The following is a 12,035-nucleotide window of genomic DNA, read 5'->3' on the forward strand; positions in this document are numbered from 1 at the left end:
TAGGGGGATAATTAAAATTCAGAAAAATATTCAAGAGACAGAAGATGGTACCATCTACGGACAACAAATGTGGCTATACACATGTTATTCTTGATATGAATGGAAACTACAACACAAAGCTTCCATAAGGTTTGATACATTTCTTGATCTAATAACGGTTATGCATTTCAACAGAAAAAGACTCCAATGTTTATCCATACAACCTTAACTCAGAGTAAGATGTCACAATATTATAGGTACATTTCACAAAGTTTTCCACCTTTCAATAAACACGCAAAAGAAGGATCCTTACCATGCTTCCATCCCTGCCAACTGATTATTTTTCTTGGCCAGACCTTTATACTTACAACAGCAGCAACACTTGTCTGATTGATGGTTTTCCTCCCTACACCCAGTTGGCTCTAGTTTCTATCACACTTGATACTGCTTCAATACCAGGTATAATTGACTGATGACAGCTTTTACCACTGTTTCTGCACATGTTCTGCATCAGCTTCCCAAATTGCTTCCAAAATATTTGGAGGACAGATAAACATTCATGGAATTTCTTTTAATTCTGGCACAACATGGAAGATGCCTCGTCTTCGTCAAACCTCAGCTAATATATTGTACTTTACATCGCAGGAGGCTAGCCACTGCTGCTTCCTAGGTGAATGTTCAATGTGAATGCTAGTATCAAGGCCTAGGGTCTCTGGTTCTTGAGTAGAGTAGAGTAGAGATCTTCGGTTAAGTAGGAGTCTCGCTCCAGTTGAAACCGCTACTAGCAAACAATATTCTGGCGATTCTATTGGAGAGGGTTACATAGTCCAATCTACATGTACATCTTAATATAACATATGAGCAGAAATATCAAAATATCACAAATTTTTAGTAAGCAAAGTAGCAATGACTTTGCTATGCCAACATTGCTTTTGAAGGAATATAGCGACAGAAAAACTCTTGCAGTAATCCTCTCCATGATGTACTGCTAATCCAGTAGCTAATCCCATGCATTGATTACATTTCTCCTTTCCACTTGACTTATTAGCAAAGCAGCATTGACCAAGGAGTTTATGTTCCAGAGGGAATGGAGAAATTGGTGGGGAGACTTGACACTCTACCAGCTGCATTATTTCCCACCAATATTCCTCCTGAGGACACACAAATGCCTCAAGTTCTATCCTACAAATTTCTGGAATCTGGGCGGTCCTCCGTGATTTGATTTATGGCCTATACCCCAGGGGCTCTCCCTCCCTGTAAGGTCTGTCTGCCAATCTTCCTAACAACAACAACGCTTCCTTTGTTCTATGATATTTTTACTACAAATATCTCCATCCATAAACTGCCATCTAATTTGAGAACAGCAGGCAAGTTGATGGAAAAATTCTCCAGAAGCCTATACAAACCTTATCTACCATAATCAAGGCAATGAATCATATACATCAAATACTGGATGCCACTACATTTTTGGTGAAACTGAAAGTTTCCTATCACCATTGTGTCTGGTTATTATCTCCAAGCAGATGATAGGGGAGGCTAAGCAGCTACGATTTCCTTCATGTATCTGCCCTTTTCTTCTTCTTCTCCAAAATCGATTCGCTGATGCAAGGAACTTTGGGAGATGGATCTGCTACACTCCTTGGTCTGAAGTCTCTGACGAACTACTAGCTTAATCTCGAAGCAGATCCTACAGCAGCATAAGATAGTATCAAAAGCTGGCAGCTAGGAGTGAAGCTGGCTTAGGAGTGTGTTTTGCTACCGGGCAAATGGACACCTAACTACACTCCTTGGCCAGTTTGTTACTATCTTATGCCATTGTAGGATCTGCTTGGAGATTAATATTAGCTGTCCTTTTCTGTGGTATGTCACTGACAAGATCAGCTAGGAAAACATGACAATTTAGCCTCCTCCCAATATCTGCTTGGTGATTATATGACAGGCTGCTTTCACTATACCCCAAAATAAATCATCAAACGAATATCCTATACTAGAATTAGCAGATAACCATTATCACTTCATGGCCAGTTGATAATATCAAAGCCATGCCCTTTATTCCTCTGACTTCAATGACCTCAAAACCTTAACCTAGTTACTTTTCCACTGTATATAATCACATTTTAGGGCATTACAGTAACCTTCCATTTGCTGGGACAGCCATCTGGCTGTGATAATCTGCATGATTATGTGGAAGCCTTCCTGTGATAATTATGACCCAGATAATCCAAGTCTTGGTGAGTTACCAGCATTAGCAGCCTGAGATCACCTTTACATGTCCAGCCTTCAATAAAATTGCCATAAAAGCTTGATTTCCTGCTTGCAAATGTGGCAATTATTCTGCTACAGCCCTTTCCCTGATACTCAGTATCCCCCTGAGTGTGATGACCAAGATGGGAAAGAGGCAGCTAATTTGATTTCGTATTTTCTAATATCTTTAACCAAAAAGGAACAAACTGTTTTCTGTGTCAAGTCCTTCTACACATCACTACAGCAGTGCCACTTTAGCTACCAAAGAATTAGGAACCTAAAGTAAAAACTGTATTTTTTTTTCAAATATGCAGTGGTTTTAGTTTCTGTTTTTACAGTGCCTCTATGCCACCAAATCATGATACTGCGAACATGTGCTTCGATACTACATTTTTTCTCAACCACAAACTTCAAACTCTGCAAATAAAGCCCATAATTTCAACTTGAATCCTGCAGCAAAATTGAACCCCACAAAAATACATCAATCTACAGTACCAACAGGAACACAAATTAATCAATTCACTTATTTATTTCTTTATTTATTTCTCATTTGGGATTCAGAGAGCCAACCAGGAGCAAACAGATAAAAACCAATTGTCTGTAACGGTTGCATTCATTCTTTTTCTATAGTGGAGCGATCTACACACTCGGTTAATCAATTACAATTACAAAAGTATCAATAGAGTAGCAAACCCTTGGACTGTATTTGTAAGACAATGGCTACTTTTGAGGATTAATATCTTCCAATAGAAAACAAGCTGTTGGAAAGGCAGTGCCATATGTATGCAGGAGGGATGGCACTGTAAACATACTGGTTGGACTGAGAAAATAAATTTTGATGTTTTTGATGTCGAAGAATTTGTTTTCCATGTGCAAAACGTCCTGGGACCCCATGTCGTGACCTGTGGTGACCCTGTGTCTGACGGGGGAAGCCCCCGGGGATCAGGAGACAGCAGCCTTCGCTTCAAACCAAACCAAGTTCCAAAACAATTCACTAATACAGTTGTATAATATAGAAAGTAAGCCCAGATCACGAACTTCAATTCAGAGGTATTTTGTTTGGGGTTGAACAGTCCAAACACCACGGGGTGTCAAATAACCCGGCTTGTCATCGAGAGGCAGCTCGCCAACAAACATTGGGCTTCCCTCGATCCACATGACGTGTTGCCGATTTTGCTCAACAGAATGCCTTATACACTACAGCAAAACCTGGCATGTATCTAACGTTACTGTCTCAGTTTCGGAAAGAATATGTAGGATACAATGAAAGCCTTGTTCAGAGGGGATCACGCCCCGTGCCGTGACATGCTGGCACACCGTGAACTGCACCTCTCTCTCTCTTCACCAAACAGGACGTGTGAAAACCCACAACACTTCCACTTTTATAACGGTCATCGTTACACAATCATCGGCAAAATCATCTGAATCCTCACCCTTACCTAGTAATCCAGCCAGGAATAACAGCCGAGTCTGGCAGCGAACTCACGCGGCGGACACTCCTTCCCACTGGTCTTCAGAGAGTGAAGGAATGCGGCCCGGCCGACCAAGGTTCCGCGGCCCCGGCCAAGACGGGCAGGGGAAAATCTCCGCGGCGTCTCCACCGGATCTTCGGTAAAGGACAACGCGGCCAGGAAATACTACAGTCCGGTCTCTAACATAGAAAGGGAAGCCCGGCTGCTTACATGTCCTGTCCTCTACACATCGTGAACACGAAGAGGGCTGAGCGCCAGCTGATCGTGCTGCAGTGTGAGGACCGCTAACTGATCGAGCCTCTGCCGCTGTTCACGGTTGAAGGGCCGCCAATGAAAATGGAGCCGTTAGTCTCGCTCCCAGGCCCGCCAGTGGATTAACCGGTAACAGTACACATCAGCAACGTTCTCTGTTGGCCTGCTGGCAAATTGCAGCTAAAGTCACACCGTGTGAGGCTTCCGTTACTCTTAAAGTAGAGATTGTTGGGGGAATATTGTGACGTTTTTTCTCATTTTCTCATGTTTTCTGTCCACGAGGAGTGCGGACAGAAAATAGGTCACAATCTCCCATTGAACCAAACTCTGCTTGGAGACCACACCTCTGCTTGGAGACTAACCTCGTCTGGTGAAGTGTCTGGTAACAAGACACATCACCAGCGTCCTCTGGCGGATGGTAGCTAAATAGCACCGTGTAAGGCTTTTACTTCCGGATCAGAGCTTCGGTCCCGATCACCTATTAAATCTCTATGGTTTTTGACGCCTCTAATTCTCTATCTTCGGTACAAGATTAGCTATTTTCTACCAACTATCAGGGAAACAACACATGACTTCAATTCTGCTGAGAGCTTTATTCTGCAAAAGAACTAGCAGTATATGTTGGCAGGTGTTTTCAGGTGTGAGGTACTGTGGCACAGGTGGGAAGATGTCAGCAGGTTGTGGAAGTTCAGGACGCACCCTGATTGGAGTTTGTCAGATGACATCTCGGTCTGACAAGGAAGACAACTTTCAGGTGTACTCTGAGTTGATAGAAAGGGCAGCAACAAGAGGAGCCAAGGTATGGAACAAGTTGCTGTCAATCCATTTTAAAGATTGTCATTACTGGTAAAATTGTCTTTAAAACTTTGTAATAGTTTCAATGATCACCTGTTATACAGTATAATGGTCACATCACCTAAAGAAAAACATTTAACATTTACCACAACATTATCAGATGTTCATATAACGTTACTAGTACCTTTGCACCTGTTCCACAGATAGTGTTTCTACCAGAAGGTTTTGACTACTTGGGTAGAGGTATTCCCCAGACTGTGTCTATGGCAGAAACCCTCCATGGAGAACTGATGACAAGGATTTCTGCACTAGCCAAGAAGCATGATGTGTGGCTTTCCCTTGGTGGCTTCCATGAAAAGGTGCTTACTCACTGCTATTCATGGAACATTTTGGAAATAATGTTATCAAATGCAATGTTTGTGAATTTCAATGTTTCATCAATGCATTTCATACCATTTGTGTTTCATGTTCTATGTGGCCAGAAGAAAATTACACAGAAGAAGGCATGCAATAAATTAAGAAAGAAGAGAAATATTTATTGTACAGAAGTGCTGATTGCTGAAGTCTAAAACAAAACTTTAAACTCAGGTTTCATCATTTACAGGGATCAGAATCAGATAGCAACAGAGTTTACAACACCCATGTGATGATGAACAGTCAAGGTCAGTGTCAGCTATGCAGCAGATTATTTTGGTTTTATTTTTTGTGCACAAAACATCCAGTTGAATCAACCTCATTGGTTTCACAATTTCATGAAACATAACAACTTAACAGATTTATGACTAGTACTGGTGTGGTCTGAAAAATGGATTCTAACTTTCCAATAGCCTTCAATCTGTAGACATGAATGTGAGCCATTACCAAATGGAGTTGTTTGATTCAGAAAGGTAAACAATCAGTAAGACCCCGTTCACACTCAAAAAAATGAAGCGGCTTCAACGTGGAAGCCGCTTGAACGTGCAAGCCGCTTCAAAAAAATTACGTTCACACTCATTTCAGACAATCCGATTAATCGCACACAATTCCGTACCTGGACTTCAGGTACTTTTTTACAACATTGTTTGTAGGTTTTCTCAAACCCACTCTTAATAGTCTTATATCATGATCCAGAGAGAAAGCTGTTCAAAGATATGCTTGTTTTTTGTGATTTTTTTTAGCTTGCTGTGTTTCCTCTCTCTTCGCGTGATAAAAAAAGCTTTGTTTGCTTCCCATTCCACTTGCCTTGACCCTACAGCGATTTTTTAATCTTTCCAGACATTATCATTGGGCACAAAAATCAGTAACGTGAGCAAACCTGTCAGTGTGGCGTGTGTTCCTGCTCCCGATACCTGGATATATAACCTCCAACAGGGGGCAAATCGGAAATTTGCATAGAATCTATCCCGCGTTGCGTTCACACTCGCGATTTCAGCCAAGCGGCTTGTTCACAAGTGTCTCAAACTACCTCCCAGGGATGGATTGCAAACGAGCCGGATCGGTGAAAATCCAAGCCGCTTGGAGCGTTCACACTCAAGAAAACGATCCGGATCAAGCGGCTTCCACGTTGAAGCCGCTTCATTTTTTTGAGTGTGAACGGGGTCTAAGTCTATACCCACAAATGCTTGCCTTTTTTCCCCAGGTGCAATAGTAGCCACATACAGAAAGACACACCTGTTCCATGTGGACATACCTGGGCAGGTGAGGTTGAAGGAGACGGACTGGACCATTCCTGGTGGGGAGATAGTGGCACCTGTTCCCACACCAGCAGGGAAAGTGGGACTGGCCATCGTATCCTTCTCTGTTCTACAGATGTGTAACCGATTGTCTTTATTACTCAAGCTTTAAGTCTTTTGAAAGATTAAGACATAGTTGAACTTTGAATGTATGTTTCTTGCCTTCAGAAGTGTACATAGATGCCTAAGGATCAGGTATATCATGTTGCCAAATATTAGCAAAGACAGCATTGGAGAATACAAACCACCTTAACAATGTTCACCACCCAGTGCTACGACCTGCGGTTCCCTGAGCTGTGCATCTCCCTGGCTCAGATGGGGGCAGACATCCTCACCTTCCCATCAGCCTTCACTCAGACTACAGGCATGGCACACTGGGAGGTCAGTAAACAGTAAACAGCCATTATCATCATATCCTTGATCATGGCTGATATTGTGGGTGACCTATAAATGCTCATGATGAGGTACTAGTATATTATAGCAGTGTGCTGCACTGGACTTGATTCTTTCCCTTTCATTGTAAAGGTGCTGCTGAGGGCCAGAGCCATTGAGAACCAGTGTTACGTGGTGGCTGCAGCCCAGACTGGAGCTCACAATGAGAAGAGGAGGTCCTATGGACATGCCATGGTGATGTCTGCTTGCACTCATTAAAACATCAGTCTTTTTCACTTCATGGACACTGTCCTTTAAGTAGAAAAGAATGATGCTTTCATGAAATCCTTTGATGATACATGTACATGTATACTAGTATATTAGGAGTTAGGTTTAACATGTTCTTCTGCAAGTGCTGTTTTCCAGTGTTACTGTTAGTCCAACCTGTTGTCTCCCCTATGCAGATTGTTGACCCGTGGGGCTGTGTAGTGGCCTGCTGTCATGAGGGAACAGACGTCTGTGTTGCAGAGGTTGACCTTGACTACCTGCACAAGGTCAGGCGTGAAATGCCAGTATGGGAGCACAGAAGACATGACATCTATGGACATATAGAACTCAAGACATAGACCATACTCCAGTTCTGACAGTAGGAATAGTGGTGATATCGATGGTTCAAAGATCATTCCCATCATTCTGTACTACATGTATTGTTGTAATACATGTATCAACTTCAGTACAGACTAAGAGTATTGAAGATCTATTGTCAAACTTAGCGTAGCATGAATAAAAATAACTTGAAATATAACTACACACTTGCATTTGGAAGTATTTTAATCTGAATACAATTCCACCCTGTACAGGGTTACATTTATGGATTCACTTGTCACCACAGGAAATCCCAGTGTAATGAAAAGCAGGATGTACAGAAAACAGTGGCACACTTGAAAATTTGTTCTGGCTTCAACGTTGAGATATAAATTTTGACTAGATTTTCTCCATCCTCTGATATACTAGTATCCTTCTAATAATACTTTCCCAATGGTATGATGTGTCTCTTATATTTCCGCTATTGTCAATTTAATCACACAGGTTATCTTACAGTACAAAAGCAGTTAATCAAACCATACACTCTCTTAACAGCTAGCAGTAACTCAATTGTTAACCTTTCAGTTGTTGTACACAATTGACTTCTTGATTGTTCAGATCCTTGGTAAAGTTGATATCCATGTATCAGCCTACATACTATACAGGTTACTGATGCCCAAATGCTGTATCAGGTATACTAAAATTTACTCAATACAGAAGCACAAAACATCTACAATGAAAGAGTTCTGTTAGACAGAGTGCTAAAGCTTCTTGAGTGGGAAAGTATGGAGAATGTTATTCTTTTTACATTTCCTTATACCACCTTACAGTTTGTCTTATGACTGCATGAATATCAAACAGGACAGCAATAAATGTTACAATGGATAGGATACTTTCACTGTCATTACAGTACATGATAGGTAATGAACTACTGTTGTCGTCTGCCCGCACACAAAGATGCTCTTGCTCATTCTCCTTTGTAACGGGGTGGCCTCTTCTCTTTGAATGCCATCAGACCTTCCATTCTGTCTTTTGTAGGTATGACCTATGGTCAATAGGAAAGAGATATACATGTATGTCAAACAGTTTCTCAAACAAAAATGCTACCTTAAGTCTTTCAAACAAACACAAAGTCACTGCTATGGAAGAGCCATAGTTTGTAGTCCTGATGTGTCTGTAGTTGGTGATCTGTCATCTTTCACAAGGACACAGCATAGGAATGCAAGGAATCAAACCTGTGAGCTCCAGACCTCCTGTCCTTTTGCCTAAACCAATTCCATGCCAGCATCTGAACGTATGCAAAATCTATCCAGTTAATTGAGCAATTGTTATTTTACAGAAGATGTCCTAATCAACTGGTTTATGATTGTCTACCTGGTTAATTATTTTTGCAATTAGTGTCATTAAACTGTTACGCTAACTTTTGCCATGACATGTACTAGTACCCTACAGCCCCACAACACCGATGCAGCATCTAACTCATAACTGCTGTAAATACCCAAACTGTAACCACACACATACCTGGGCATAGCAAGCCTCCTCTATGGCCATCCCTGTGTCCAGGTCCACCTGGGATCCCCTGTTGATGGCAATTTTTGCCACCCTCAGTGCTACTGGACCCTGCAAATGCCAAACAGTACATAAGCACTTAGGTCACGCAAAACAAAGTACAACACAAAACACTTCTTATGCAGGTAGATATGTAACGTTATTAGTATGTATCTTAAAAATATATGCAAACAAGTCAATGCATTGTCATATTTTGTAGACAAATTGTCAGATGTTTTAACCATCCACATTGAATACAATCATTCAACAAAAATTGAAACAAATTATGCCAGGTTTGCCCATCCTAAACATGGATAACATGGGGGGAAACCTGTTTAAAGGAACAAAGAGACTAAAATTCCTCACCTGTGGCACAATTTCCTGGGCCAATAGCAGAGACCTCTGGAAGGCTGCATCCCCGTTGCTGTTCTGCGGCACCACATGGTTGACCAGCCCGATGTCGTATGCCTCCTGTCCATCGATGGCTCTGCCTGTGAAGATGAGCTCCTTGGCTTTGGCTGGCCCGATGAGCCTTGGGAGGTTCTGGGTCCCTCCTCCACCAGGGATGATGGCCAGCTTGGTCTCTGTCAGTCCCATCTTGGCAGACACCGCTGTGGTTGGTTATCAAGTTTGTAGGACATTACATTTGTTTTTAAAAATGTATCATTCTTTAGTACAAGAAAGTAATACATACATCATTGGTCACAGCTTCAATATCACCGGTGCAATGATCCTAACTTTTCTTAGTGTTAAGGTGTGAATGTCAGAGACTTTTTTCTGAACACGTAAAGAAATAAAACATGATTCAAGAGAACACAAACGATTACAGGTCTGTAGAATAATCGCCTGCCTGAGCAAGCAGATGTATGAAGATAGTAAAACAGCAATTACCTGCTACCCTCATGTCACAGCCCAGTGCCATCTCCATGCCCCCTCCAAGAGCTACGCCATCAAGGGCAGCAATCACAGGCATGGGCAGGTTAGCTATCTCCCTTAGTGCTGCCCTCAGCCCTGCGACAAACGGCCCAACCTCACTCGGCTTCATCTTGGCTCTCTCCTTCAAGTCAGCACCTGGTAAATATAAAAGTTATCTCACATAGTACCTTTCATAGAAACCTAATATTTCGCTTTCATAGAAGCCTAAAGCGAACTATGTGTTACTCAGCACCAAGAGGCCACGTCTAGCAAAATAATAGACGTTAAACGAGGACAACAACAAGATCAATTAATATCATTCTGGCTTTCATCTATCCTTGGTTTTGTGTACTGTACATTGAAGAAACAGTAACAGTTCTAAAGTCTGTGGAATCAAAAGGCTTCCAACTGTAATCTATGATCATGAGCTTCAACATTTGAACAAAGTTTTAAAAATTAAGAAACAAAACTTTTGATATGCTGACCTGCACAGAAGATTCCTGGTGCAAGGCTCCTGATGATGAGCACACGGGCATTCTGGTCAAACTTTACAGCCTGCAGTGCTTCTTTAAGCTGGTAGATGGGACAGTTGATACATTATTACATTTCTACATCCATCATCCTATCATACAAGTCATCCCAGAACAAAGTTAATAATATACTATAACGTATATTCACTTATTGTTCAAAATAATGTAAAACAGATTAAAAAGACAGAGTAACAGCAAGTCTTAGATTAAGGACAAAACTCACCAAACCAGCCAGATTCCTGCTGAAGGCATTCTTTGCCTCAGGTCGGTTCAAACCAAAGACAACCACACCTAGAGATCAGCAAACAGACATGGACAGTAACTCTCACAGGATCTACCAGATGCTACATGTAACAGTAACCGCAAGTAATTTCTAAGTTGGTGTAATTACGAGAGGGACTGTAATTATGAGGAGTTACTGGAAAGTTCATGTTGTTGATAACATTAATATTGTAAATGCATTTAAGTTCGCGGGGATTTAATTTCGCGGTAGCGGGAAAAGGACTTTTTGCGGTGGTTTTAATTTCGCGGTAGCACCATGCACTTAAGTATCTTAATGCCCTGGAAAGATGTTTGCAGTGGTTTTAAATTCGCGGTCAAATGGCCAACGCAAAAACCGCGAACATTTCTGCATTAACAGTATAGAAATCCATCTCTGAATCACGGGCAGACTCCTGTGAGAATTTGCTCTTATGCAATTTAGGCAAACATAGAATTACGTTCTCAAATGGTAACAAGTAGAGATTAATGTCTTGTTGGTAAATTTCTCATTAAGATACTGATGAAAACAGCACAATGTTAGCATTTACGGATAAGCTGAGACAAGTCCGAGAGTGCGGACATGCTAGTGCGTTCCTGTCTGTTGACAAAGGTTCACAATGAGTGGAGCAGGACCAAATTCTCACACGGCCTATGAAGTGAGTTTACTCGTGTGTTCCTGCAACGCCCCCCTCCCCACCCCACACTGACGTCGACGCACACAAACCTTGGCTGTCGCCCTCCAAGTACTGCACTTGCAGCTCCTCTTCAGGAGCCGTGCTCTGGTGCCGTCTCCCCTGCGTAAACACGGCAGAGCCACATTGTGTGGCGCTGGTACGGAGAGACAGTCCAGGACGGACAACGTTTCTGACCGAGCGACACAAAAACATAGTGAGGGACGCCATGCTGCTTTCAACTTTGACCCCAATGCTAAACAAGAGTTCAACGACCGACATACCTTCACGCCTTCACAATTTACAACTGGTGTATTAGTTGATCATTTCCTCCACCAACAGTAACATTGATAACAGACGTAACACAATCTATATTAAAAGAATATATCATTATATAATCATATCTTTAAAAAAAAGTAGGCTTTAATCACATTTTGTGACGATTTATTCAAAGTAGGTCCTCATTCTTATAATTAATGTTCAATGATGGTCATTTCTACATAACTGCTTTTTAAAAGGCCACAAGTAAGAAATTTCCGTCATTTACCACAATGGAATTCTAGCATAATAACTTCTTTTTCACACTGTTACAAATATCACATCTTGCAATAGCCCTTTATCATAGAACAAAGCGGGTTTAGAAAATGTCTTCATTGATTATGCAAATTATATTCCAATTTGCATAGTTGATATTTAACT

At 41.6% G+C, this 12,035-nt stretch overlaps 3 protein-coding genes across 3 annotated transcripts in view; 1 reads left to right on the forward strand and 2 right to left on the reverse strand.

Moving 5' to 3' along the window:
• LOC118416498 (plexin-A4-like) overlaps positions 1 to 4,073 on the reverse strand; it is a gene marked incomplete at its 3' end in the record, with an annotated part of 145,017 nt that extends 140,944 nt beyond the window's left edge. Inside the window, 1 exon segment of the mRNA XM_035821620.1 lies at positions 3,663 to 4,073.
• Positions 4,074 to 4,192: 119 nt separating this feature from the next.
• Positions 4,193 to 8,301, forward strand: LOC118416500 (deaminated glutathione amidase-like). The gene is made up of 7 exons (XM_035821622.1): positions 4,193 to 4,746; positions 4,946 to 5,101; positions 5,347 to 5,404; positions 6,361 to 6,509; positions 6,725 to 6,835; positions 6,980 to 7,081; positions 7,291 to 8,301. Exons 1-7 carry the CDS (start codon positions 4,516 to 4,518, stop codon positions 7,450 to 7,452), a joined length of 969 nt encoding a protein of 322 aa, XP_035677515.1. The 5' UTR covers positions 4,193 to 4,515; the 3' UTR covers positions 7,453 to 8,301.
• LOC118416501 (methylglutaconyl-CoA hydratase, mitochondrial-like) lies at positions 7,640 to 11,584 on the reverse strand. The gene is made up of 7 exons (XM_035821623.1): positions 11,390 to 11,584; positions 10,628 to 10,695; positions 10,360 to 10,447; positions 9,851 to 10,030; positions 9,326 to 9,570; positions 8,933 to 9,031; positions 7,640 to 8,456 (listed from the first exon to the last, which is right to left on the reverse strand). The coding sequence occupies exons 1-7, from the start codon at positions 11,565 to 11,567 to the stop codon at positions 8,379 to 8,381; spliced, it is 936 nt and encodes a 311-aa protein (XP_035677516.1). The 5' UTR covers positions 11,568 to 11,584; the 3' UTR covers positions 7,640 to 8,378.
• Positions 11,585 to 12,035: the final 451 nt, after the last annotated feature.

Source organism: Branchiostoma floridae, chromosome 5, assembly GCF_000003815.2.
Source record: "Branchiostoma floridae strain S238N-H82 chromosome 5, Bfl_VNyyK, whole genome shotgun sequence".
Lineage (NCBI taxonomy): Eukaryota > Metazoa > Chordata > Leptocardii > Amphioxiformes > Branchiostomatidae > Branchiostoma > Branchiostoma floridae.